At 45.7% G+C, this 26,947-nt stretch overlaps 2 protein-coding genes across 6 annotated transcripts in view; one reads left to right on the top strand and one right to left on the bottom strand.

The window, feature by feature from the left end:
- The window catches only part of ATF7IP2 (activating transcription factor 7 interacting protein 2), a 37,108-nt gene extending 16,852 nt beyond the window's left edge, over positions 1-20,256 (top strand). For 2 of the 5 annotated variants that reach the window (XM_088657384.1, XM_088657383.1), the window contains exons 2-11: positions 1,845-2,516; positions 5,147-5,310; positions 7,796-7,927; positions 8,970-9,041; positions 9,825-9,964; positions 10,557-10,624; positions 11,759-11,823; positions 13,405-13,453; positions 14,759-14,865; positions 17,959-20,256. In XM_088657384.1, the coding sequence (XP_088513510.1) occupies positions 1,865-2,516; positions 5,147-5,310; positions 7,796-7,927; positions 8,970-9,041; positions 9,825-9,964; positions 10,557-10,624; positions 11,759-11,823; positions 13,405-13,453; positions 14,759-14,865; positions 17,959-18,339 (1,830 nt within the window). In that variant the 5' untranslated portion in view covers positions 1,845-1,864 and the 3' untranslated portion in view covers positions 18,340-20,256. Of the gene's footprint in view, positions 1-1,277; positions 1,457-1,844; positions 2,517-5,146; positions 5,311-7,795; positions 7,928-8,969; positions 9,042-9,824; positions 9,965-10,556; positions 10,625-11,758; positions 11,824-13,404; positions 13,454-14,758; positions 14,866-17,958 lie in introns of those variants that run through there. The other 3 variants (XM_060282788.2, XM_088657385.1, XM_060282787.2) reach the window with 3 other exon arrangements.
- The window catches only part of EMP2 (epithelial membrane protein 2), a 34,734-nt gene continuing 27,734 nt past the window's right edge, over positions 19,948-26,947 (bottom strand). The window contains exons 4-5 of the mRNA XM_035130700.3: positions 26,279-26,425; positions 19,948-23,335 (exon numbers count right to left, since the gene is read on the bottom strand). Of these exons, the coding sequence (XP_034986591.1) occupies positions 23,148-23,335; positions 26,279-26,425 (335 nt within the window). The 3' untranslated portion in view covers positions 19,948-23,147. The remainder of the gene's footprint in view (positions 23,336-26,278; positions 26,426-26,947) is intronic.

Raw genomic sequence — 26,947 nt, 5'->3', positions numbered from 1 at the left:
TTTCAGCATTTGTGAACCAAGGCGTTTGAGAACCAAGGTGCCACTGTAATCCTTTTTATAGGGTAGGGTAGGTTAAGGGGCACTGAGGGTGAGTTTATAAACCAAGGAGGCAGAGGCCTCTAGAAGTTTGGGAACCACTGGATTACAGGATCTGTGTGGCTGTTCCCCGATAGTTTTCTCTTGCTGTAAAAATCTGTGAATTCATGGGAAAAGACTGTGGTCCTAAATTTGGTGTTCTAGATTGCTGGGTCACTGAGGCTTCAGGTATAGAGACTTCTTTTTATTTATTTTTATTAGGGATTTGTAAGCAGGCTAAGTACTAAGGCACATTCGAGCTCCTGGGAAGCCCTGGTTGCTAAAGTTTTGAAATTGTATCCCTACTGGTCTATAAGTCAGTGGGTGGTGGCAGTATATATCTTTAGACTAAGTGGGCATTGGGACCGATATTTTTATATCTCACAAGTGCGGATTTGAACCCTCATCTCCCAGTTCAAAAAGGCAAGTTAAAGCATAAGTGGTAACCAAGGTTTGTTCATGACGTATTGCTCATGGTTTGAGGAAATTGTAGCATGAGCCTGGGTTCAGATGTAATGGCAAGTTTCCAGTTATGGACACCTCAATTTTAAGAACCATATTGATGAGCTGAAACGCTTGAGGAGGATGTGAGAAATAAGGATGCTGCTTTTTCACATAAACCACAAAAGTACCCAATTCTTACAAGGGCAACCAAGATTATCTAGGGTCTGGATAGCAAGCCATACAAGGATCGGTTGAGGGAATTTGGGTATGTTTAGCCTGGGAAAGAGGAGACTGAGAAGGCGATATGATAGCCATCTTCAAATATCTAAAACAGGCATAGGCAACCTTTGGCTCCCAGATGTTTTGGAACTACAACTCCCATGATCCCTGACCACTGGCCCTGTTAGCTAGGGATCATGGGAGTCGTAGTTCCAAAACATCTGGGAGCCAAAGGTTGCCTATGCCTGATCTAAAAGGATGTTGATTAAATCATTGGAGCAAGCTTCTTTTCTCCTGCTTTGGAGAGTAAGGTAAAGGGACCCTGACCATTAGGTCCAGTCGCGGACGACTCTGGGGTTGCGGCGCTCATCTCGCTTTACTGGCCGAAGGAGCCAGTGTACAGCTTCCAGGTCATGTGGCCAGCATGACTAAGCCACTTCTGGTGAACCAGAGCAGCGCACGGAAACACCGTTAACCTTCCCGCTGTAGCGGTCCCTATTTATCTACTTGCACTTTTTGGTGTGCTTTCGAACTGCTAGGTTGGCAGGAGCTGGGACCGAGCAATGGGAGCTCACCCCATCGCAGGGATTCGAACCACCGACCTTCTGATCGGCAAGCCCTAGGATCTTTGGTTTAGCCCACAGTGCCACCCGCGTCTAATGGCTTCAAGTTACAAGAAAGGAGATTCCAGCTAAACATCAGGAAGAACATTTTGACAGTAAGAGCTTTTCAACAGTGGAACGGACTTCCTTAGGAAGTTGCGGACTCTCCTTCCTTGGAGGATTTTAAGCAGAGGTTGGATGGCCATTTGTCATGGATGCTTTAGCCGAGATTCCTGCATTGCAAGTGGTTGTATTAGATGACCCTTGGAGTCCTTTGCAACTCTACAATTCTGTGATTAATGATAATAGTGTGTGGTGTGCACACCCCTTCCCAAACGAAACTGAATCTATTAAAAAGTTAGGCCTCTGATATATTGAACTGACTGCATTTAAATCTGGTGTAGGTTTAAATCAAATGTAGGTAACCTGATTCAAACCTTGATTAGCATCTTAAGGAAAATAATGTTTGATCTCAACTCATAAGATGTAATTATTGTGTTTTAGGGTGAGAAATTAATCCAAACATGGATGTCAGAAAGCCCTTGCGTGCCAAAAAGACGATGCCTCCAGGCTCCCGAAAGCAAGTGAAGATGCTGCATGAAATGAAGGCTGTCGAAGCAGCAGAAAGATTGGCAAGTGGTACCTCTGTTGTGGATAATCATGTTCATTTGAAAAGGGCTGAAACAAGTGGCTTATGCCAGAACTCTCCGGAAGTACCTAACCTTCAACTGGAATCAAAAGAAACTCTGTTGCACCCTCCAACATTAAGGGAGTCCGTAACCAATTTAGTTGTTAATTCTGAAATCAGTATTTATAACAGTAGTAGTGAAGGATCCCAAGATCTTCCCTACAAGGTTCGCACTAAAGATACTGATTTTAAGCAATTTCTGAATACTGGAACCTTACAGGATATACTGTATCATTACCTTCAAAAAGAACACAGTTCCCCATGTAAGCCGGTGGAAGTACACTTGAACTCTGAGCCACTTGCCCAGCTTTCTAGCCAATCGGAACATGAGCTTTCAGTCACCTCTCCTATGCGCAAGATCCCTGCCTTAGAAAAGGTAACCGAAATAAAAGGTGAAACGCTTGTTAAGCAAACTATGCCAGTATTGGAACAGGAAGGCGACAGATTCCAGTTGCTTGAGAAAAATACTAATTCTTCAGTATTGCCAGGTAATCATTTTTTTAAAAAAAATTATTGTTGTTACAATCATTAAGATAGCGTATCCTCTCAAGGCAATGTAGAGTAAATGTAACCAAATGAGCTAAACACAAAGAACAGTAGATAAATTTGAAATGGAACAAAAACAATACAAAATAGGATACTCATAACAGAGACTCATTCATCCAGCTGGGAGAATCTGTTAGAACAAAAATGTCTTTGATTGTTCCGGAAGGTGCAGATAATGGACTCCTGTCTTATCTCATTAGGGATATAGGGCTGGGTAATATATCATCCAAAACCGGCTTGAAGTCCATATTGTGATACTGGCTTCATAGTTTTTGACCTAGCAAAACATTACGAATCACAGTGTGGGGAAAACCATGAAGGCTGCCTAATAATAATAATAATAATATGAGCCTAGGGCTTGCTGATCAGAAGGTCGGCGGTTCGAATCCCTGTGACTGGGTGAGCTCCCGTTGCTTGGTCCCAGCTCCTGCCAACCTAGCAGTTCGAAAGCACGTCAAAATGCAAGTAGATAAATAGGAACCGCTACAGCGGGAAGGTAAACGTCATTTCCGTGTGCTGCTCTGGTTTGCCAGAAGCGGCTTTGTCATGCTGGCCACATGATCTGGAAGTTGTATGTCGGCTCCCTCGGCCAATAATGCGAGATGAGTGCGCAACCCCAGAGTCGGTCACGACTGGACCTAATGGTCAGTGGTCCCTTTACCTTTTAATGCTGCCTAATAATAATAATACAGTAATAATTTATTATTTATACCCCACCCATCTGGCTGGGTTTCCCCAGCCACTCTGGGCGGCTTCCAACACAAAAATACAATACAATAATCTATTAAACATTAAAAGCCTCCCTAAACAGGGCTGTCTTCAGATGTCTTCTTAAAATCTGGTAGCTGTCTTTTTCTTTGACATCTGATGGGAGGGCATTCCACAGCGCGGACGCCACTACCAAGAAGGCCCTCTGCCTGGTTCCCTGTAACTTGGCTTCTCACAACGAGGGAACTGCCAGAAGGCCCTCGGTACTGGACCTCAGTGTCCGGGCAGAACGATGGGGGTGGAGACGCTCCTTCAGGTATACTGGACCGAGGACATTTAGGGCTTTAAAGGTCAGCACCAACACTTTGAATTGTGCTCGGAAACGTACTGGGAGCCAATGTCGGTCTTTCAAGACCGGTGTTATGTGGTCTCGGTTGCCGCTCCCAGTCACCAGTCTAGCTGCCGCATTCTGGATTAGTTGTAGTTTCCAGGTCACCTTCAAAGATAGCCCCATGTAAAGCACATTGCAGTAGTCCAAGCGAGAGATAACTAGAGCAGGCACCACTCTGGTGAGACAGTCCGCGGGCAGGTAGGGTCTCAGCCTGCGTACCAGATGGAGCTAATAAACAGCTGCCCTGGACACAGAATTGACCTGCGCCTCCATGGACAGCTGTGAGTCCAAAATGACTCCCAGGCTGCACACCTGGTCCTTCAGGGACACACCCCATTCAGGACCAGGGAGTCCTCCACACCTGCCCGCCTTCTGAACCCCACAAACAGTACTTCTGTCTTGTCAGGATTCAACCTCAATCTGTTAGCCGCCATCCATCCTCCAACCGCCTCCAGGCACTCACACAGGACCTTCACTGGTTCTGATTTGAAAGAGAGGTAGAGCTGGGTACCATCTGCATACTGTCACCATAACCACTTCCTGTCTAGAGTGCTCACTATTCACATAGAAATGGGATGGGTTACAGTTCAAGAAATGGTTGCTTAAGCTTTAGAAGACCAGATTTTTTTGCTAAATGGTGGCCACTTGCGAAACTTCCCTCCTGCTGCCTCGTTCCAAGAGTGAGTGTGATGCTAGTTTGAGGCGGTTGCAGAAGACACTGTGCAGTTCATTTTAATCAAGTGAAATGACACAGTTGCTTAACTTCAGAGTGTTGGCGTGACTGAGATCACAGTACAGTGGAACCTCTGTTTACAACTACCTCTGTTTATAAACGCCTCCATTTACGAATGCCGTGGACCCGGGAGTGATTACATCCGGGTTCTGCGGCGTCGGATGCACAGATCGCGCATGCGCAGAAGCACTCTATCGGTGCTTTGCACACCTGCAAAAGCGTGCCTTCGGGGAGTGAATGCCTCCGTTTATGAACGCCTCCGTGGAACGGATTGCGTTCATAAACCGAGGTTCCACTACCATTTCAGGCCCCGTTCATTTCTGCAGAAACTAGAAAACTGCAGCCTTCTTTGAACCCTTCTTATATAACTGCTCCAAATCTTTCAGGGGAGGGGTGGGGGGTGTTTGCTCTTGGCTTGTAACGGGATTTTTAAAAATATAACTTACTGCAAAAGTTGCCTACGTCTTCAAAAACTAGAGCAAAAAACTGACTGCAGTACTGATTCAGCTTCACAAAAATCTGTTGCAGTGCATTGTTAATGTGATATAGTGGTTAGATTGTCCGATTAGGACCTGTGAGACCAGAGTTTAAAGCTCACTGGGTCAGTTTGGGTCAGTTGCTGTCCCTCTGCTTAACCTACGTAGTGTTATGAGGATAAAATGGGGAGGGGGAGAGCCATGTACTCCTTGGACAGAAAAGTGAAATATAAATGTCATAGTGGCAGTAGTAATGTTTTCCAGATTTCTTAGGGAATCCCTTCTGTCTCCTCAAAGATGGGGCTCAGAGGAAAAGGAGAATTTCAGAAACTCATGAAGGCATCTTTTCCAAATGCATCAAGAAATCCGATAAACCCGGAAAGGTTTGTGACAAAAGCTCAGAGAAAAGACATCATGCGTTGGAACAGGTGAGTTGCTTTGTATGAGAAGTCACTGCAGTTATGCTGAAATAATGAAATTGAAGCAGGGTTGCTAATGGAAAACTGTTCTGGGTGTGTGGCTTGTGCTTTTCCAGTCATCCTAAGATCAGTGCTCTTGGACTGATTTAAAAAAAAAAAAGCCGGGACTGAAAGTCTTGATAGTTTTGAGTTGTTCATTTCAGCCTTGCGTAACTACTGCTATTTTTGTTTTGCTATCTCACTTGAAGCCCTGCTGGGGCTGGACAAGTCCAAAGGTAATGCTGCATGTGGCAGTGATGTTGCTGTGTAAATTGGGGTTTGGAATCTCCCACCAAACTTAAGCCTTGCATCAGAGCTAGTCCTCAATGCAGCCAGTTCCCTCTGTTTCTAGCCTGTTCCATTCTGAAGGCTCATAATGAGTAACAAATGATTTTTATTTCTTAACTAAAAGCATTTAATCAAAGCTTTGTTTTGCTGTCTGATCCAGGGGCTACCAAGTATTTCTAGTAGGTATTATTATCATTATTGAATTTATTCCCTTCCCTTCACCATCAGGTCCCACAGAATTAAGAATAGTTAAAGCACATTAGTCACAAGAATATGGTGGGTTCTGAAAATGCACATCTCCAGTAAAGAGGTGTGCTTTCATTTTCCCAAAGCAAAGTTGTTAACACTGAACTATGGCCCTTTCCCACTGAAATACACAGGGAAGTGCTGTAGCCCAGTTTAGAACGTGCCTTTCTGCATCGTATGCTTTTCTCTGTATTTCCGTTCCTCTTATTCTTTTGCTTTTCAGTTAACCAAAGCAGCATCATTAGTAGTAAGCAAAGAGAGCACATAGCTCTCCTAGGCCCCAGTAACAGAGTTTGTAGGCTGATACTATGTCAATTAGAGACTGACCAGAGCCAGTGGAAGATGATTGACAACTTGATAAGATAAAGGGAGTTTTAGGTAAACAACTCCAAATATAGGGTGTCCAATTGGAAGGCCAGGTAAAGAGCATGAATTGTTCGTGCTTTGCTGTAACCAATAATATTGCAGAGATGGTAAGGGCACAAGAGCATCATGTATTCCGAATGCTATATAGATGCCTTGAATTATTGTACAGTGGTACCTTGGTTCTTGATCCGTTCCAAAACCAAACCGTTCCAAAAGCAAGGCACGCTTTCCCATAGAAAGTAATACAAAACGGATTGATCCATAAAACGAAAGCAATAATCAATGTACTGTACTGTAAGACAGTATTGTAGATTATTTAAAAAATATTATTATTTTCTTGCGCGGATGATAGTCATTGTTTGGAGGGGGGACTTTTATTCATTTCTGCAGTCACACAATCAATCAATCAGCTGAACTGGGCTCCACACAGTCACAAAAACAAATGAACCGAAAACGCCTCAAAAACGCAAAATAAATAGCAAAACCAAAACCGCCAAATAAAGTGGTACCTTGGTTCTCGAACGTAATCCGTTCCGGAAGTCTGTTTGACTTCCGAAATGTTCGAAAACCAAGGCTCAGCTTCTGATTGGTGCAGGCACCCCGGAAACAATAGCCGACAGCCGCATCGGACGTTCGGCTTCCAAAAAATGTTTGAAAACCGGAACACTCCACTGGGACTTCTTTGTTCTTACTACAGTAAGCAATAAAGCTGATCTTTCCAACACGCCTTTCTCTCGATTGGGAAAGGACCAGGCGTAATTTCCAGACCTTCCTTTTGAAGGGTAACAGTGCCTGGGTGTTCACTGTTGCTGGCATTGGACTGTAAGTTAAGAACTCTGTTTGTCTCTACCTAATCCTGGACAAGAATTTCCCCAGTTAATTCCAGGGGGGGGGCAGCTGCATCTACACCCCCCTCTGCATGTGTGGCAGAGGAGGGTTTCTATTCATACAGAAATCCAAATAGCTTCTTGAGGCATCTGTGTTTTAGCCTCTCCAGTTACATGGCGTGGAACACACTTTCAGCAGAGATTTTGCAGGCACCCTCACTTTTGACTTTCAGACTTATTTAAGCTGGCAGGCCTTTATCACAGTTTTAAGTTTGTTTGTTTGTTTGATCAGCCAATCTCGCCTTAATGATTATCTGCAGCTTTATTTTATTTTATTTTAATGGTGTTTGTTTTATGCTAAGGATGATGTGATGCTAATGAACCACTTCAGTTAAAAAAAAATCCACAAGGACTTTTGCACAGGACTTTGGGCAGCTTGACCTCTGGATTTACACATCATTTTTTATAAAAAAGTATTCCATGTATTCAAGCAACCCGGGTGCATGGAGTTTGTCGGATGGCTCTTTGGATCCCGGCCTGGGTGCATGTTCGGGGTGAGCAACAGAAGCTGTTGCAGGGGAAAGTTTTATTCATGTTGGACTTGTTGCTTTCTGCCATGCAAAAGGTGCTATGTGTCGAGTCAGAGCTTTTAAAGCTTCCCGCTTTCTAATAATTTCTTGATTTAAAGAGTGCATGCTTATGTGTCTCCCCCCCCACACCTGTTGTAGGTCAAGTGCTTTATTCAAAGTCAGCTGGACAGTTCTCTGAAAACCTTGGATCACAGCCTCGAACTTCTAAACCAAAGAATCGACCACACGCAGTGCCTCCAGAAGAACGAAGCGATAGCTATTAAAATTGTAGTAAGACAATGTTCCATTTTAAAAGCCTTGTCTCTCAGTCATGGTTTAATACATTAAAATTATAGGACACAAACTTGTACGTATGAAGTAGTTTTTTAAATTTTATTTGACTGGAGCCTGTTGCATCTCTACAAGGCTGGCATCAGAAGCTGGTGTTATCAGGCATTTGCCAAGGCTCACATCCTGATGAGAGGTTCTTCGATGACCTCTGGCACCCCTGGCTCTGCTTTTCCTCCCTGCCATCACTGCCTGTCCCTCTGCCTTCTCTGAGCATTCAGTGGCAGGAGCAAGGCAGAAGAGGAGGGAGCATCTTGCCAATGGCCCCTGCAAAACCTGGAGCCAGCACGTTATATATCTGTATATAGAAATATGGCCCATAAGTCACGTATTGTAGAGATCCCACTGCTGGCTACCGTTAGACTTGTCAATTTAACCCATGGTGTACAAATGTCTGACACCTTGCATGCAGCTGAGACCCTCTACATGGCATGTTGGCATGATAAAGTGGCACAGGAAAGGGGGCTGGCCTGGCAGGGTGGCTGAGGGATGCAAAGAGGTCTTAAGGGGGAGGGAGTTTTAGGAGTGGGCAGTTCAGGAGCAGAGGGTTAAAGAAGTAAGGCAGAGAAGGGAGCAGTAAGTCAGGAAAGCAACACTGAGGAGGAAAGGAGAGCAAGGTTTTCCAAATAAACCTTTTTTTGTATGGCAAAGAGAGTAGCAGAGTCTCATTGCGATTGCCATAAAAGGAGCGAGAGGAAGGAATGATAGACTTGCAGTTAGCACAAGTGGTTTGGTGGTGGGATTCCTTTTCAGACACTGGGGAAAGGGGAAGTAGCAACTCGGACATTCCGTCAGATTTATTTGTTAGAAGCCATTGGTCATTGCAAAAACACAAAATGCTGTTTGAAGTACATCCTTGAGCCTACTAGCCCAAACCCTTAGCTCCAGATATTTAGAGTTGCTTCAGTGCAACTGTGAGTGCTGCTCCCCTTGTTCTCAAGTTTTTCTGCAGGCCGATGCAAGCTCTTCTTTCTTTCTCTTGCAGAAGAAAATCTCTAGGCTTGACAGGCGCATTGATGCTATAATAAGAAGCCAGAAGAGAAAATCATCTAGAAATGTAAGGCCCTGCATGCTACAGCACTATAATATACTACAACACTCCATCATTGACGGAAACAACTATTGCTAAGCCATTTGCCCAGTGTCTTAATTCCCTTGAGCTCAGAAAATGCTGTAGTACCTCAAGGTGGCCACTGCAACACAGTCATATGTATGTACTGTGTTTGAGTATGACTGTACTGTGTTTGAGTATGACTGGTTGGGCATGCAGAAGGGGATCCCATCAATGGATTCTGCACACTGAAAGAGAGGTTCCAGCTTCACTTCCTAACAGAGTGCCTGACAGGCCACTGCAGACAGGTTTGAATTTTAAAATGTGTAGGGGATTGAGTTGCCTTCTAGGGAAACTAGCAGTGCAGCAGATGACAGCAACAAAGCCTTTATTTTTTTGTGGTGGGGTAAGGCTTTGCCTTTCCATCTTTGGACAGCCGGGTTTTAAGAACAGTGAAGAGCAGGCGCAGTTCCCCGATGTTCTTCACAGGCGAACTGAATGAAACAGTGGTCTGTGGGGACCCATGATCTAATGGGTTTAAGTTAAAAGTTTCAGGTGAACATCAGGAATAACCTCTTGACAGTGGGACCCAAATGCTTACTGATGGGGAACAGAAATATACTTTAGTCAGCATGTGAGAGAACGCAACAGTTACACCGGCTTTAATACCATCAAGAAGGAGATGCTTCCATTATGAAGGAGCCTGATTATTCATACTGGAATATTCATACTGGATTATTCATGTGGAATACACAGTGTACAAGTTATTTTTTTCTCTTTCCTTCCCAGGCCCTCCCTACAAGAGCACCTTTGCAAAATGAAACACTAGATTGCCCCAGCCCTCAACATGGCAATGCAAACAGCATGCCAGCACTGTCTAAAGAGACACCATCCAATCTTAACAAAACTATCCCTAAAAACACAGAAAGGTAAGTCTCCCCTTCAGCATGGCAGCTGGCCTTGTTCATTGGCTGCATGCTTGGGAAGTGCAAGTATCAGTCCATGAAAAGCAGGCTTACATTACTGTTCTCTGCATTTAGCAACACACATGCTATAACACCTTAAAGGTAAAGGGACCCCTGACCATTAGATCCAGTCGTGACCGACTCTGGGGTTGCGGCGCTCATCTCGCGTTATTTGCCGAGGGAGCCGGCGTACAGCTTCCAGGTCATGTAGCCAGAATGACAACCAGAGCAGCGCACGGAAACGCCGTTTACCTTCCCGCTGTAGCGGTACCTATTTATCTACCTGCACTGTGACATGCTTTCGAACTGCTAGGTTGGCAGGAGCTGGGACTGAGCAACGGGAGCTCACCCCATCGCGGGGATTCGAACCGCTGACCTTCTGATCGGCAAGCCCTAGGCTCTGTGGTTTAACCCACAGCGCCAGCTGCGTCCCAGTGCTATAACACCTACTTCCCCCATTATTCATTTCACAAGTAAGATTTTGTTGCCTTAAGTGGAGGTGCTGGGTTCTTTTACATTTCTGCATAACCTATTTTGCATTCCTTTTTTTAATCAGCTCTGAAGACATTATATGCATTTCTTGGGTGAAAAAAAGCTCAGACGTGGGAACGGTGAATCCTACAGGTACAGGAAACTAAGTTCTCCTTTCCCCTATTTTAAAAGAAACTTTTCAACAGTATGGGTCTTGTTTTGCAGCTGATTTTTAGGTTATGTTTTAAATATGCACACCATCTGCAAAGGACAATTAGCGTGGTTCGAGAGGCAGAATAACACTGATATTTCATAGACTTGTAGAGTTACATGGTACTTGTAAGAGTGTAAGTCCCATTGATTGCCTCGTCAACTGCATCAATCAATTCTTTGACTCAGCTCGGCTGTCAAACTTGGCAGGCAGGTCCTGGACAAAATTGCCAGGATCATTTGGACATACAGTGGTGCCTCGCTAGACAAATTTGTTCCACGGGTCTTTTCTTATAATGAAAAATTCGTCTAGCGAATCCCATAGGAATGCATTGAATTTTTTTTTGCCCATAGGAACGCATTAATTGAATTTCAATGCATTCCTATGGGAAACCGCGATTCGCTAGACGAATTTTTCGTAAAATGAATTCGTCTAGCGAGGCAACCTCTGCTAGAAAAAACCTTTCGTTAAGCGGAAATTTCGTTAAGCAGGGCATTCGTTAAGCGAGGCACCACTTTAATTTGATGCCAGAGTTTGGCAATACAGTGGTGCCTCGCTAGATGAATTTAATTCGCTCCATGGGTCTTTTCTTATAACGAAAAATTCGTCTAGCGAATCCCATAGGAATGCATTAATTGAATTTCAATGCATTCCTATGGGAAACCGCGATTCACTAGACGAATTTTTCGAAAAACGAATTTGTCTAGCGAGGCAACCTCCGCTCGAAAAATCCTTTCGTTAAGCAGGGCATTCGTTAAGCGAGGCACCACTGTACATGATTGAGCTCAGAAAGGAGACACGTCATGGTACATCTGCAAAACCAGATGCCTTCATCTGCCCCACCTGCAGTAAAGCATGTTTCTCCTATATCAGTCTCTATAGACAAAGCAGGCACTGTAACTCTCCAACTGTTTGACTTTATCCCGGATGGTGCAGTCTTCCATTGTTGCAAATCTGATTGCCCACTCCACATCCAATTTAGCAGATTGGTGAAGGCTTCTGCAGAGGAAAGCCAAGATCTGTTGTCAGACGAGTTCAAGCGTTTTAAACTTTTCACTTCTGTCAAATTCCCTTAGGTGTTCAGCAGAAAGAAGCTTCTGTAAATGCCACTACTTCAGCTGAAACTCCATGCAACTCTAAGGTCAGTTTTAACGACTCTTCCCCCACTCCCCCTACCCCGTCCATAGAATTGTAGAGTGGGAAGAGACCCCAAGGGTCATCTAATCCCCCAAGAGGTCCACCCCCTTCCAAAGTAGTCCATTCCACGGTCAAACAGCTCTTGCCATCAGAAATGACTTCCTAAAGTTTAGTCGGAATCTCCTTTCTTGTAATTCAAAACCATTGGTTTGGCTCCTGCCCTCCGGAGAAGCAGAAAATAAGTTTGCTCCATCTTCCAAGTATTCCTTAAGATTCACTTCTCTGGTGCAACTAGGATTTTATTCCTTTCCCCCATCCTATAACGAAAGGATCTGAATGATGAATGACTCTAAAATGTGCGGGGGGGGGGGGTTAAGCACAACAAATAAATTTGTCATCCACATCATCTGTGGCTGTGACATTTTGGGCCTTGCCACATGATCAGAGTGTGCCCAGTTATACTGAATTGGGGGACCCCCTTAAGAGCTGGAACCCTCCAGATCTTGCTCTGCAAGGTAAATTACATACACAAGCCTCCTGGCCTCATTTGAAACACTTGCCTGCCCATCTGCGCCAGCTTGAGTCCCAAAAGAACTTACACTAAGCGAACGTTACCATGGGAATATTGATCAGTGGCAATGTACTACCTTAAATCTAGAATGTGAACAGCTTGTTTTATCATAGAATCATATAGTTTGATTTGTTTTGGGGAACATATATTAGGAAGTGTGCTGGGAACCGTTCAGCGGGTTGCTTTCCAACGGCTTAAAGAAGTAAGCCGTTGCTATACCCTCACCCCAGTCTCTTCATCTCCAAGCAAACGGGAGTCATGATCAGAGTTCAAGGACCTACACCAGCCAGGCGAAAACATTCGAGCGGGAGCAAAGAGGGAGAGGCCTGGGGGAAATGTCTGAGAGCCAAACAACTGTGGAGGGAAGCATTCAGCCATCAGGCTCCCCAGTCCTGTTACAGACCAGGACCAATCCTGAGAAACTTCAAACTAGTTTTCGGCAGGGCTGAGCCCCTTGTCCCAATTTTTGGCAGCACATTTTAAAAATTAGTTGTAGTACAGTGGTACCTTGGTTCTCAAATGCCTTGGTACTCACGCAACTTGGAACCCAAACACTGCAAACTCAGAAGTAAGTGTTCCGGTGTGCAAACTTTTTTCTCATTGGATCTTAAAATTTATGTTGAATTGCTGTTTTAGGGGTTGTTTTTAAACAGATTGATCCATTTTGCATTACTTTCAATGAGAGTGTGTGTTGTGGTTTTGGAATGGACTTCCGGAACGGATTAAGTTTGAGAACCAAGGTACCACTGTATCTTATTAGCCACCATGGCTAGTAGCCATTGGTGCAACATTGCAGTGTCAGAACACCAACTGCTGGGAATTGCAGGTGGGAGGCAGTAGTGCTTCTGAATACTGCTTGCTAGAAACCACAGGAGGGGATGGGGAGTGTGTTTGTGCTCAGGTCCTGCTTAAGGATTTTCCACAGACGTTTGGTTGGTCGCCGTGAGAACAGGATCCCGCAGGCTCTTCTGAGGTTCTTACATTTAAACGATTTGAATTCTCTCTTAACTACAGAACTCATTGTTGATTGATTTGACTGATGAAGGAGATGACAGCAACAAAGGTGAGGAATGTGTGTGCTTTCATATCCATGTTAATGTATTGGCGATGTTTAAAACGTATAAATGACTTTTCTGCACACAGTGCCCAGAACCAAATGGGAAACTATATAAGCAAAATCTTGTGGAGCAGCAGTATAGCCCTGCATTTAATTGATACATATGTACTTTAGTTTTCTGGTGAGTTGAAGCTGTTGCTGTGGTGGAATGTGACGGGGACTGTTGGTTTCCTGCCTTTGTTGTTGTTGCAGTGGTGGACTTGAGCATACAGCTGATTCTGCTAAGTAGTAGTAGTAATAATAATTCTATTATTTGTACCGCACCCATCTGACTGGGTTGCCCCAGCCACTCTGGGCAGCTTCCAACATAAATAAAAACACAATGGAACATCAAACATTTAAAAGTTTCCCTGTACAGGGCTGCCTTCCGACATCTTCTAAGATTGTATTGTTGCTCATCGCCTTGACATCTGATGGGAGGGCGTCCCACAGAGTGGGTGCCACTATTGAGAAGGCCTTCTTGTCTGGTTCTCTGTAAGCTCTCAGTGAGGGAACTGCCAGAAGGCCCTCGGAGCTGGACCTTAGGGTCCGAGCTGAACAGTGGGGGTGGAGACGCTCCTTCAGGTACACAGGGCTGAGGCCTGTGTATGTTATACAGCTGGCTGGGGGCTGATGGGAGTTGTAGTCAGACAACACCTAGGGGGCATCAATGGAGGGCAGCTGCTGTATATGCTTGGTGCCAGCAATATTTAATATGCTTCATTTTGTAGGTGTTGGCAAAGAAAAAGAGAAAAGCATTGCAAAGAAAACCAATTCTTATTTTTATATATAACACTTTATTGATTTTCCAAAAATAACAAAAATAAAAAACAATGCAAAAACAAAACAAATTGACTTCCCTCTAATCCCTTCCTTGGTTTTATTTATCAAGATACTGCATGTCCATTGTTAAATTTGTAACATATTTAAATCACCTATTATCCATTCATAATAAATTACAAGTAATCTTAAAGCCCTGATAATCTATTAACCTGTGTTCATCGCTTCTGTATATATGCAGTAAACATCTTCCATTCTTTCTTAAATTCATTATCATCTCTTCCTCTTCGTTTCATTGACAATTTTGCCATTTCAGTGTATTCCATTAGTTTAACTTGCCAATCTTCTTAACCTGTGTTCATCGCTTCTGTATACATGCAGTAAACATCTTCCATTCTTTCTTAAATTCATTATCATCTCTTCCTCTTCGTTTCATTGACAGTTTTGCCATTTCAGTGTATTCCATTAGTTTAACTTGCCAATCTTCTTTAGATGGGACACCTTCTTCTTCCCAATATTGTGCTACTAAGAAAACCAATTCAACCGTAGAAAGCCTGGTCCCAAATCATCCTCAGCCTGTGGTGCAATCATCAAATCAGGTAGCTACGTGATTTGTTCATTCATTCATTCATTCATTCTTAAGGGTATATGGGGTGTTAAGGGAAGGGTAGTACCTCCAGTGAGGGGGGCTGTTGTGCTCCTTCTGGTTTGTTCAGGGTCGTTTGTGCTGTAGAGGGAAGTGAGGGGCAGATGGGGCTCGTCAACCTGTGAAGGAAAACGCTGATCCTGAACGTCTGCTGCCTTATGGGATATCTTCAAGAGTAAACCTACACAAATCTGGAGTGGAGTCCCTAGGACGGTTGGATGGTACCTTGTCAGCCTCCTTCCAGCGACTCTTGCAGCCAAGCTGGTGCCAAATGTATTGCTCTGCTTTCCTTTGAACCACACCAGTGAGTGGGATCTAGTTGTCTGGGCAGCCCAGGACCTCCAGAAACACTGCTCAGGCTTATGCACTGTGCAAGGTCACTTTGATGCTGTTAACCGCTCCCTCCCATGTTGTTGAAGCTGTGTCTCTGCAACCACATCAGGCGCCGTGATTCTCCAGCAGTTTGACTTCACCCCTGAAGGTGCACTCCATTGTCTCTTGAGACTGATGCCAACAATATTAATTCTTAATGGCACTATCTCCTTTTTCCCAGCCCTGGTGGTGCCCGGGGGTCCCAGAGGATATCCTAAAGGCACCCGAAGCAGTCCCACACCACACCAAATTTTTAAGAAATGCATTGGAAAGCACAACTAGGATTGTCTTCCGTATATCACTTGACGCTCTTGGTTCTCATTTTGAAAACATATCTATCCACATTGTGTTTTTTAAAAACCCACTATAGTATGCTAAACTATACGGAAATGTTTAAACTTTTCTTGCATCATCCTTGGATCTTCCTGCCACACTTGCCATTATCTCCTGCCACATGGTGGGAGAACCCCTGGTGGTAGCCGTGGATAGCGTCTTGTCCTCCATTAAAAACAGCATAATAATTGTAATAGGAATTAATAAAAATAAACTGCAGCAGACAGAACTAAACCACCTTCAGTATTGACAGTTGAACACCAGGGTAAACTGGGAGCTGCTGGTAGAAGCACTCCCCCCACGGGGGTCTCATTCTGCAAAGCAGGAAACAGCCCTGCTCCTCATAAGCTGGTGCAGAATTAGACTGTTTCCAATCGGGTGGGTAGGTACGCCACTTTGCTGGCGTTAAACTCTGCTGTTAAGGAGGGTTTCCCCCCCCCCCTCACCACCAACAGTGAGTCCCAACACCGTGAGTCTCAGCACACAGTTGGGTCTGAAATATCAACAAGAATTTGGCATGTACGGATGGCAGAGAAACATTCCACACAAGCCGTACCGAAGGATGAGCTCCATCCTCTTAGCCACTAGAGGGCCATCTTGCAATAGAAGCTGCACATCTCTTAGCCCCAGTGACAGGAATGCTAGAGCACTTGGCTTTCCTTTAGTTCAGGGTTTCCCAAACTCGGGTCTCCAGCTGTTTTGGGACTACACTCCCATCTTCCCTGACCACTGGGCCTGCTAGCTAGGGGTGATGGGATTTGTAGTCCAAAAGCAGCTGGAGACCCAAGTGTGGGAAACACTGCTTTTAGCTCAAGGCCAGGAAACCAGATGTAGTTGGACTGCAGATCCTATCAGCACAGCCAGCGGTCAAGGATAATGGAGGCTGTAGTTCAAGAACAGCTGGACGGACATAAGTTTTGCACACCTGATGTAATTGGGGCTCCCAGATCAGAATAACGCCAGTTTGGCAGCCCAGGGAGCATGAATCAAGCATGCTCTGTGGAGAGGGGTTGCACTTTGAACGTTGTCTCTTAATAGTTTGGCGTTAAGGAGATGTTTAGGTGTGGGAAGACAGGAGCACCAAGCTAGTTGTGAGTGTCTTTTCCTGCTATGCCAGAGACCGGGGGGGGGGGGCTTTCTAGAAAATTCTGAACTAGGGGGAAATTGCGGTGATTTGCCTTTACCAAGCTTGTGAGATGGCAAAGCTTGCCTGATGTTTATCTGCAACCTGCATCCATTCATTGTTTACTAAATGAACCGCGGCGGCGGCGGCGGCGGCGAATAATGCGTATAAGATTATGATACTGCAAAGTAAGAGCAGTGACAGTCCATAGCAACAAGAATCCGCAGTTCAATGGCCAAAGGAGCTCATTCTGAGCTTTAGCCAGCCTGACATTCGGCCACTCACGTTTACTCCTCCTCTGTGATTTTCCCCTTTCCTCCATTTCGTATGCATGCCCTTCTTAAACCTCGGCTCATTTGTAAGATCCTTATGCAGCCCCACTGGTTTCTGTAGATGCCCACTTTCCTTTCCTGTTGAAATTGTTTGCATTTGTGCCTTCAGTATTTCACCGTTAAGAATTCTAGGAAGGAAAACAGCAGCATGTGTTTCATAATGCAACATTCCCTGTGGGAATTCTTGTTGCTGTAGCCACTTAACAAATAATGATTTGTATTATGGAGACATGCTGATCTGCTAAGTGTCCGGCAGCTTGCAGGGGGTGGTGTTGGACATGCTCCTTGCCTAAGCTGGTGATTTAGCTTTGCACGTGGTCTTGATCATTAGTCTTATTTCATAAAATTTCTATACTGCTTGATTGTAGGAAAAAAACCTCAAAGTGGTGGCAGGTGGGTGAGCAATTGGAAATGTTAATTTACATTGTTGTGATTTTGCTTGTTTGCTGTACGACAGATTTGCTTAATTGTTTGCTGGTTCTATTTATATGATTTTGTAATTTTTGTATATTTTCCTCCATTTATTTCTGTTACTTTGTTTCCTGCTCTGGGGTTGAAAGCATCTGATGAAGAGCTTGCTATTAATCCTTTACATGTGTAATACAGTATACAGTATACGGTAAGCAATGCAAGCAAGGGGAGTAGCCTCGTTTTGTGTGTGTGTGTGACATACACAGGGTTGTAGCCAGTTCCAGTCCTACACAGAGTAGACCCACTGAAATTAATGGAACCAGTTTAGTCATGACTCGTGACCATTAATTTCAGTGAGTCTGCTCTGAAGTAGGATAGCCCATACTTCCTTTCTCTGCATGGACATTGAGCTGAAATGGATTGTTCCGGCCCTTTTTAGCCGCCCTGTTAACCAAAGCTCTTGCTTTCCCCACAGGTCCCTGAAGCGTTTCGGCACCTCCCTCCATTACCGCAAGTCGAGCAGCAGCTGGACGCCCTTCGTCCTCAAAAGCTGCACCTCACTGTGGCTCAGGTGGAGAACCCTAAAGGCTTTGGGCTGCGGTGGTGGCTCAGCAAGGTGCAGCCATGGTTTGCCCCTCTAGACAGCTTCCACTTGTTCGCTTGCCTGGAGACCGTCGGTAAAGGTGTGCCGACCAGCTGGATGAAGGTGTCGGAAATTAAGGCCATGCCTCTCCCCATGGCTTGCTCATTAGCCCGGTTTCCTGATTGCTCCAAGTGTTACTTTACCATTCTGTCAAAGGACATTTATGGCCGTTACGGACCCTATAGTGACATTCAGGCCATTTCGGTGACGTAGCTCCTGTGGGGGGGAGGAACTAGGCTCCTACCTGACATCTCCTTTATGTGCCCCTCTTCTCTCTACGCTGCCTGTGGCCGGCGCCAGTTTCAGGGTTCCACTTCCAATAAGGTTCGACACCTCACTTCTGAGACTTCCCGTTCTCCCGTTCACCTCTTGCCTTTCTGCGAGGGGCACCCTTAACATTTTAGATTTTGGAGGGGAGAGAGAAAGGACCTTTGGCTTTGCTGCTGTTGTTACACTGCAACTCCCACCATCCTGGCCTGTTCACCATACTGGTGAACATACTGGTGAACCATACTGGTGAACAGCTGGGGCTGATGGGACTTGTAGTTCAGAAGCATCTGGACTGCTTCGGCCCCTTTCCCCTGTTAGTTACAGTTCCTATAAGCTCAGACCCCCAAAATGGTCTCCCTTGCAGGCGTGCTGGGTAGTGGGGGCTGAGGAGTCTTTAGCTCCTCCCCCCCCCAAAAAATCAAGGAGTCTTCAGCCCCCGCCCCCCAAAAACCCTGTGGTCTGCTCCGCCTCCTCGCCCAATATTGCGTGGCTGGGAGGCCAAGCATAGAGCCCGGTGGCTGCGTTCTGCCTCTTCCCACCCGATGACGCTGCCTCCCTGCCCAATGCCGTGTGGGGAGAAGGTCATTTGAGCGCTGGCATCACAGCAGCGGAGGCGGGACACCAGCATGTCCCGGCCTGGCGCGCTATTTGGGTGATGCACCCCCCCCCAAATGTGGGGGGCAAGTTGACATCCCTGCTCCCTTCAACGTATTTTCACATATCTTAGCGGAAAGAGATTCATAATCCTGCCCACATGTCCTCGTCTATGGCCTCTTCCAGATCTCTCTCCCACGTCACTTTTAGTGTGTCTTTAGCAGATATGGAAGTTAGTTCCTTTTGCTTTATAAATTAGAAATGTGGCCTTGCCTGAAGGGCAGGTTTCAAAAGCCATTTGTGATGTTCCAAAGCCACCTGCACTACAAAGAAGGCAGAAATACTCCCCTCCCCCCCTCCCATTTTTGCAGCTCACAGACCTACAGCTTAGTTAGGGTTACCAGTTTCTAGATGTGGAAAACTCTCCAGCCATATCTGATCTGCATTCCTGGTGGCTTTAAAAAAAAACTAAGTTATACCTGTAGCGTACCTGTAGCTGGTCGCCACTGCTAAAATTCATGATCACCGCTGGCAACTTTCCTTGTGGGTCCCCTGATTCATCCAGTTATACCTCTAGCTGCTTAGTGCACATATTTTTATTTTTATTTGCTTTTCTTAGTCATAGGGAAGGAAGGCAAAGCAATTAAAGCCTTTGAACACTTGAAATTCTCAAGACGCACAGAGAGGCATGCCTTCTACCTCCGAGGATCCAGTCAGCCACTGCTTTCAAGCCTGTCTTCCCCGTTCTGAGGGCTAGAAGGCTGCTTGAGAACGAAATGAAAGCTGCTAGTCTCAGGACGCTTGGTTGAACTCAGCAGGCGTTTGTGCGCGTGGGCCGTACAATCCCACCCAGTCCTACCTCTTCTTCATCTTAATGTCTAGCATCTCTTTAAAAATGCTGGGCTTCCCTTCAGCGTTTAGGCAGATGCCGCTAAGAAACCAAACCGCAAAACGGTATCGGCACAATACTGGTGGTAACTTTTATTTCCGTGTACACAGGTGGTATATAGAATACAAAACTGAGGCACAGTCGGTAGAGCTAAGCGAGCAGTCTTGACAATCACTGTCCTCCGCTAAACATTTTTTGATTTCTCCCCCACCCCCAGAACTTGAAAAATGGTAGTACTAACGTACAAAGGAGTGCCTGTTATTCCCAGGCAAGTTGCAAAGGCAATAATGGTATTGTCAGAATTGGGATTTTTTGTATTCTCTGGTTATATTATGACTTGCAGTATAAATTTCTATTAAAGTGGTCAGAAAATGTAATTGGCATAATGTTGTCTATGTATGTACAGGTACTTCTTTTTTTTTTACATAAATACAAATTCTATCTATATAAAAAACACACCTGGCCAGACTAGTTCATTCTTTTGAACAGAGAATAAATGGTGACGCAGATTCTTGCATGCGGAATGTCTGGGGATTTGGGAGGGTGGTGCAGGAATAGGGTGCAATAAATCTGGAATCGAGCGGAGAGGGAAGAAACACTGGTGCAAGGGAGGGGGATGAAACAGCAACAGTGTGTGAGCAACATTTCAGTGGCTTTATGCCGATGGTGGGCGGAGTAACAGATCTGGTTCTCTTTGCACAGTAGGATCTACCCCAACCATGCAAAAGTCACAAGGTTTCTCTCTCTACACCATCACTTCACTCCCCAGCCAGCCAGTCAAAAGATGTCACTACAGGCACACAAAAAGCATGGTTCTATGTTCCATACAGGAGCATAAAAGTGATTCTGGGAGGAGCTGGGATCATTAACTTGGCCTGATTTACTTAAGATGAGTTGTCACCAGTTTATCCATTTGGCCAAATATTTTGGTTTGCAGGGTCTAAAACACTCCCATCCCCCCCCCCAGGTTTATGCTAACATTTCAAGTTGGGGGATACCTTTTAAAAATGCCGATAGTAAGGACAGTTTTTCCGGAGCACCATTTTGAGAGATGAAAGAGGGATTACAGGGGGGAAGTGGCCATACGAAGATGCAAAAGAAAACATACTTAACACACACAAAATGCCCTTCCACACAGCTCACAATGGTTGTCTGTTAAATAGCTGCATTCTTGCATTCTCCGAAATCTCAAAAAGGTCCTTCGTATTGAGAGATCAAATGAGCTACACGCACATTTAATTTACCAAACTGGATGGCATGAAAATTCCAAAGGCAGCTGATGTTCAAGTAAGAGGATGCAGATCAGCTGATGGCCCTGCAGACAGAAATCCTAAGCGTGCTTACTCAGAAGAAAGTCCCTGTTGACTTGAATAGGAACAGAGAGACTGATTTTGCAACCTTAGTGATCGATGGGTCGTCCTTTTCCATTAATATCTTAATGCCCTATAAAGCCATCTTTGTTGTTGTTAAGGAGGTCAGGCATTTGTAGCTATACGAACAAGGCTCCTGGGTGAAATATGGGATACTTAAGAGCAGCCTGAGGTTATTCTAGGTTTCTGCACCTGCTAATAATAACCCCTGGGGTTTTGAAAACCAGGTGACTTGTTAGTAGGTAAATTTGTCAGACTGAGATTGGAAAGACCTGCTATATTTGCCAACAAATATGCCAGATAGCTAAATACTGGCTCGTTGGTTGGTTAGTTGAAGCTGTGATTTGGGGCAATAAGGAATCCCAAACTCTTCTGGAATAATGCAGTAGTGTTGGGTGGCTCTTTCCTGGCTGTAAAAATAAAAATTGAGTCTTCCTGCCTGCTATATTTACCTCAAAGTAGGGAAGCTGTGCTTTAGCACTGACATTTTCCTGCTAAAAGACGTCAAGCTGGGTCAGAATGTTTGGTCTGCCTAAGCCTAATATTGCCTACAGCGGGGATGGCAATCCTAAGGGCTGTAACTGGTCCGCCAAATGATTTTTGCCAAGCCCCCAACAACTTGGCTATGTTATTTGTTTTCTGACGGCAACTATGCTGACAGCTCTGCATGATCCACGCAAGGAAAAGGCCCTTCCACAGCCCTGCTAACCTAGGATCCCTTTTGAGCAGAGCGATTGAGTGCCTTCTCAAAGACAGAGAGCGCCTTTCCATTTAAATTCTTCCAAAACGCAGGGAAATAGTAAATATTAAGGCACGGCTGAGAGGTGGTGGGCTTGGCAGAGTGCCTCTCTGGGTGTCGATCAAGGCAGTGAACATCTTTGCGACTTCTTGAGGTAGCTCTGGATACATGGTTCAGCAGGAAGAGGATCTGTCCCAAAGCAATTGTTTCAGCCTTAGACAAGTAATGTTCTCTGAACCTTCCGGGGGTCTTCACTACACACCTATCGCAGCAGAACACTATATTCCGCGGCGATAACTTAAGACACTCCCAGCTGGAATTATTTTGAAGCGTGGCATGGGCAGATGTGTCCAAGCTGGATTTAGAGCAGGCTGCGCCCCTCTGCACCCCCCCAACATGCCCAGTAACCACACGGACACTGCGCCAGACCAAATGCACCCTTGAGATCAGCCCAGAACCATAGAGTTGAGCTTGCCAGCATCACACCAAACGATTGCTTTTTAGAAAGTACCTCCTAGGGTGGCATTCAATCACTGGAGGAACTACCGACGGCAGGATTATCCTGCAGAATTATTCTGTGGTCAAGGGCGGTCTAGATTCTGCCGCCCCCCCCCCCCCCGGTCCCTATTTCTCAAGAGAATCCCAGACGTCCAGTTGAGCACATGTTGCTAGCGAAAGTGCAATGTTTACTGTGCTCTGCCAGCTTTTCACATCTGTCCTGCAGAGCCATAACCAGCTTGGGGGGGGGGGGAGGTGTTGCTTTTTTGTTAATGCCTAGTAACATTACCTGTTTTGAAAGCTGTGCAAGAAAAGGAAACAACACAAGAATAGGTACAATCAGTGGCTTTGGGGAGACTACCATAGGCATGGGTTGCCTTTAAGGTACCCCACCAACGCCGGGGGGGGGGGGGGAGGGTTAGCTGTTCCAGTTCACCTGCATTTTTTTTTCTCCCATAGTCCTTGTTTCAACACCAAGCAGGGAGAAGGAGGAGGAAGGGGGTGGTGGCAGGACAAAAAAAACCCATAGGCAATAACTTTTCCTTACTACAAAAACCGCTCTTCTGCTATATACAAAATAGTTACTGGACTCCCAGTACTGCAAAACGGACAAACCCGTTTCCTTTTCTCTCTCTTCCCCCTTCAACTATCCGCTGCGGTTTTATTTACGCTTCCTTAGTATTAGGTACATGATCCCACTGAGCAGCGTGAAAGAGAAGGCGACCCACGCCAGGACGTAGGAGTAGCCATACTGCCCGCTGGACACCTGGAAAAAGTCGTACTGCTGACCCACGTGAAACTCCTCGTGGCGGTCTGTGTAAATGGACGCGGCGATCATCACGCACAGGCCTGGGAAGGGAGAGAAGGGGGAAAGCCCGTGAATGGGCTGAGGATAGCCCTGCCCGGAACCAGCCCTCCTGGTGTTCTCGGCGAGTTAAGACTGAAAGATCTCTTTTAAGAAACCAGGAAGAAGCAATAAGCATCCATGAAACCATCTTGCTGTCAAGGAGGTCTGGGTCTAATCAGTACCTGGATAAAGGAGACTTGGGTCTCAGGTCTGGCCTCAGAAATAATAATAATAATAAATAATAATAATAATAATAATAAATTATTTATACCCCACCCATCAGGCTGGGTTTCCCAAGCCACTCTGGGCGGCTTACAACAGAAAAATGAAATAAAACAATGAAACATTAAAAGCCTCCCCAAACAGGGCTGCCTTCAGATGTCTTCTAAAAATCTGGTAGCTGTTTTTCTCTTTGACATCTGATGGGAGGGCGTTCCACAGGGCAGGCGCCACCACCGAGAAGGCCCTCTGCCTGGTTCCCTGCAACTTGGCTTCTCGCAACAAGGGAACCGTCAAAATGCCCTCGGTCCTGGACCTCAGTGTCCGGGCAGAACGATGGGGGTGGAGGCGCTCCTTCAGGGTCTGGGGCGCCAGTGGTGTCATGGAGATGCCCTGGAGACGGAGGTTAATTGGGAGAAGAGGAGGGGAGCACCCTCCCCAGACTCTCTGCGCTGTCTTGCGGCACAATGGGTCAGTGTGTCTGGCTGTTAACCAGGAAGTTGGTGGTTTGAGCCCACTCAGGGACAGCTGTGGGCAGAACTGCATTGCAAGGGGTTGGACGAGATTACCTGTGGGGCCCCTTGCAACTCTACAATTCTGTGGTTCTAATTTGCAGCTGGATTATCCCAGTCTGAAGCTTGCAAGCTACATATGCAGTCCTCTCAGTATTTTTTATTAAAGGGACTCTCACCCCCCCTGGAGATTCAAGCCCTCTGCCTGCCGGGCAAACCTGGAGACTCCAAGCCAGCCCTGGGGGTCTGGCAACCGTAGGGGAGGCCACCAGTTAACCCCGAGTTTGCCGCCCAGAGCTTTGTGGTAGAAGAAAGTTGGGATACAAGCGCAATGAATAAATACTGAATAAATAATAGCTTACTGAGATGATAGTGATGAAAGTAGGAGACCCCTTTACTTGCAGAGAGCAGTGCTGGGGAACATGTGGCCTCCAGATGTTGCTGGACTCCAACTCCCATCAGCCCTAGCCAGTGGTTGGAATCCAGCTTCTTCTGGAGGACCACATTCCTGCCATAGAGCTAGAGCAACGTGAGTCATGGATTGGTGGGGATCCAGCGTTGCAATGTGTCCCCAATCTGGTGCCATCAGTACCTATGGTGGCGCTCATGAAAGGTCCCTGTAAATATCCATTGCACTATGAATTAAATGTGAATTAAGCTAAGGAATTTGCTCCCGCAGGAGGCAGTGATGGCTGCCATCCTAGATGCCTTTAGATGAGGATCGGACAAATTCACAGAGAAGACTATATCAGGGGTTACTCGCCACAGCGGCTATGCTCGGTGGCTGGAGGCAGGAATGTTTCTGAATACCAGTTTCCGGAAGCTGTAGGAGGGGAGAATGTCACTCTCCTGCTCGGGTCCTGCTTGGCAGTTTTCCGGCAGTGGTTGGCCCCTGCGAACAGGATTCTGGACTAGATAGGCCACTGGCCTCATCCAGCAGGCTCTTTGGAGGTTCTTATTTTGCCTCACTTCACTCCCTGGTAGCCATTTTGTGACTACAAATTCGCCAAAGGCTGGCACCTCCTGCCATATTATATAGACAGCCATATAAAGAAGAATTGTTGTTCAGGAAATAGAGCAAAGCATTATATAGCTCTAGATCAGGGGAGGGAAAACTTCAGGCTTGTGAGGTCTATGACAAATAATCAATCAATCAATCAATCAATTATTACTACTGCCCCCCAAGGCCCACCAACAAATACCAGGTTCAAAATACAGTGGTACCTCGGAAGTCGAACAGGATCCATTCAGGAAATCTGTTCAACTTCCAAAACATTCGGAAACCAAGGCACTGCTTCCAATTGGCCGCAGGAAGCTCCTGCAGCCAATCGGAAGCCGTGGAAGCCACGTCGGATGTTCGGGTTCCAAAGAACTTTCGCAAACCAGAACACTCACTTCTGGGTTTGCGGCATTCGGGAGCCAAAACATTCGACTCGCAGGGCGTTCGGGATCCAAGGTACGACTGTACTGACTTAGCTGGGTGAACAAACGCTAGGAATTTAGGAACAAGGCATCTCTGAGCAGGGGGATTTTCCACTAAAAAAAACCCATTCCCGGTGTGCCCAAATTCAGCATGTGCTGCTTAGCTGTGGTTTTTCTCCTTCAAAAGGTTTTATTTATGTAATGAAGAATTCAAATAGGAATCAATTCCAGTATAATAGGCAAATAAATTCCAGTGAGAAAATCCCAGGGCAAGCCCGTTTCGACAATTCTTCATCAGCAATGTGTTAATGGTCAGAGAGTACCAAGTATGTTTGCCTTCATTACATGTATAAAACCTTTTGAAAATTCACTTGAAATTTATCTTCCTCCTGGCCCGAGTTCTTGCAATTTACTGTTTATTTCTGGACTTCACCAAGAAAAAGAGAAGAAGAAGAGTTTGGATTTGATATCCCGCTTTATCACTACCCGAAGGAGTCTCAAAGCGGCTAACATTCTCCTTTCCCTTCCTCCCCCACAACAAACACTCTGTGAGGTGAGTGAGGCTGAGAGACTTCAAAGAAGTGTGACTAGCCCAAGGTCACCCAGCAGCTGCATGTGGAGGAGCGGGGAATCAAACCCGGTTCCCCAGATTACGAGTCTACCGCTCTTAACCACTACACCACACTGGCTCCAATTGAACTCCAATTTCTACAGTGGTTTTTCTCCTTGGCTTGACAGCCCCCTTTTCAAGAGGGGCTGTTGCAGATCCTTAACCCGGGAGGAGGTACTCACAGGATAACAGCTGGATGATGGATGTTAAGACGAATCTCTCGCCTTGCTTTAGGCGGAACAGCTGGAGGATGAAAACAAAAAAGGCCACACAGCAGAGGATGGTGGAGAGGATCATCGTCGCCTGAATTGCCTGGATAGACTGGTAGTCTGTAAAACACACATGGGGAGGAAGTAGCAGTTACGGTGGATTTAGGACGATTCTGCGAGTTCTACAAGGACAACCATAGAATCATAGAGTTGGAAGAGACCACAAGGGCCATCCAGTCCAACCCCCTGCCAAGCAGGAAACACCATCACAGCATTCTTGACATATGCCTGTCAAGCCTCTGCTTAAAGACCTCCAAAGAAGGAGACTCCGCCACACTCCTTGGCAGCAAATTCCACTGTCGAACAGCTCTTACTGTCAGGAAGTTCTTCCTAATGTTTAGGTGGAATCTTCTTTCTTGTAGCTTGAATCCATTGCTCCGTGTCCGCTTCTCTGGAGCAGCAGAAAGCAACCTTTCTCCCTCCTCTATATGACATCCTTTTATAGATTTGAACATGGCTATCATATCACCCCTTAACCTTCTCTTCTCCAGGCTAAACATACCCATCTCCCTAAGCCGTTCCTCATAAGGCATCATTTCCAGGCCTTGGACCATTTTGGTTGCCCTCTTCTGAGACTTAAGG

The sequence above is a fragment of the Zootoca vivipara genome, chromosome 13, assembly GCF_965207765.1.
Source record: "Zootoca vivipara chromosome 13, rZooViv2.hap1.1, whole genome shotgun sequence".
NCBI lineage: Eukaryota > Metazoa > Chordata > Lepidosauria > Squamata > Lacertidae > Zootoca > Zootoca vivipara.
Note: the sequence above shows the minus strand (reverse complement) of the source record. Positions and strands in the feature narration are given on the sequence as shown.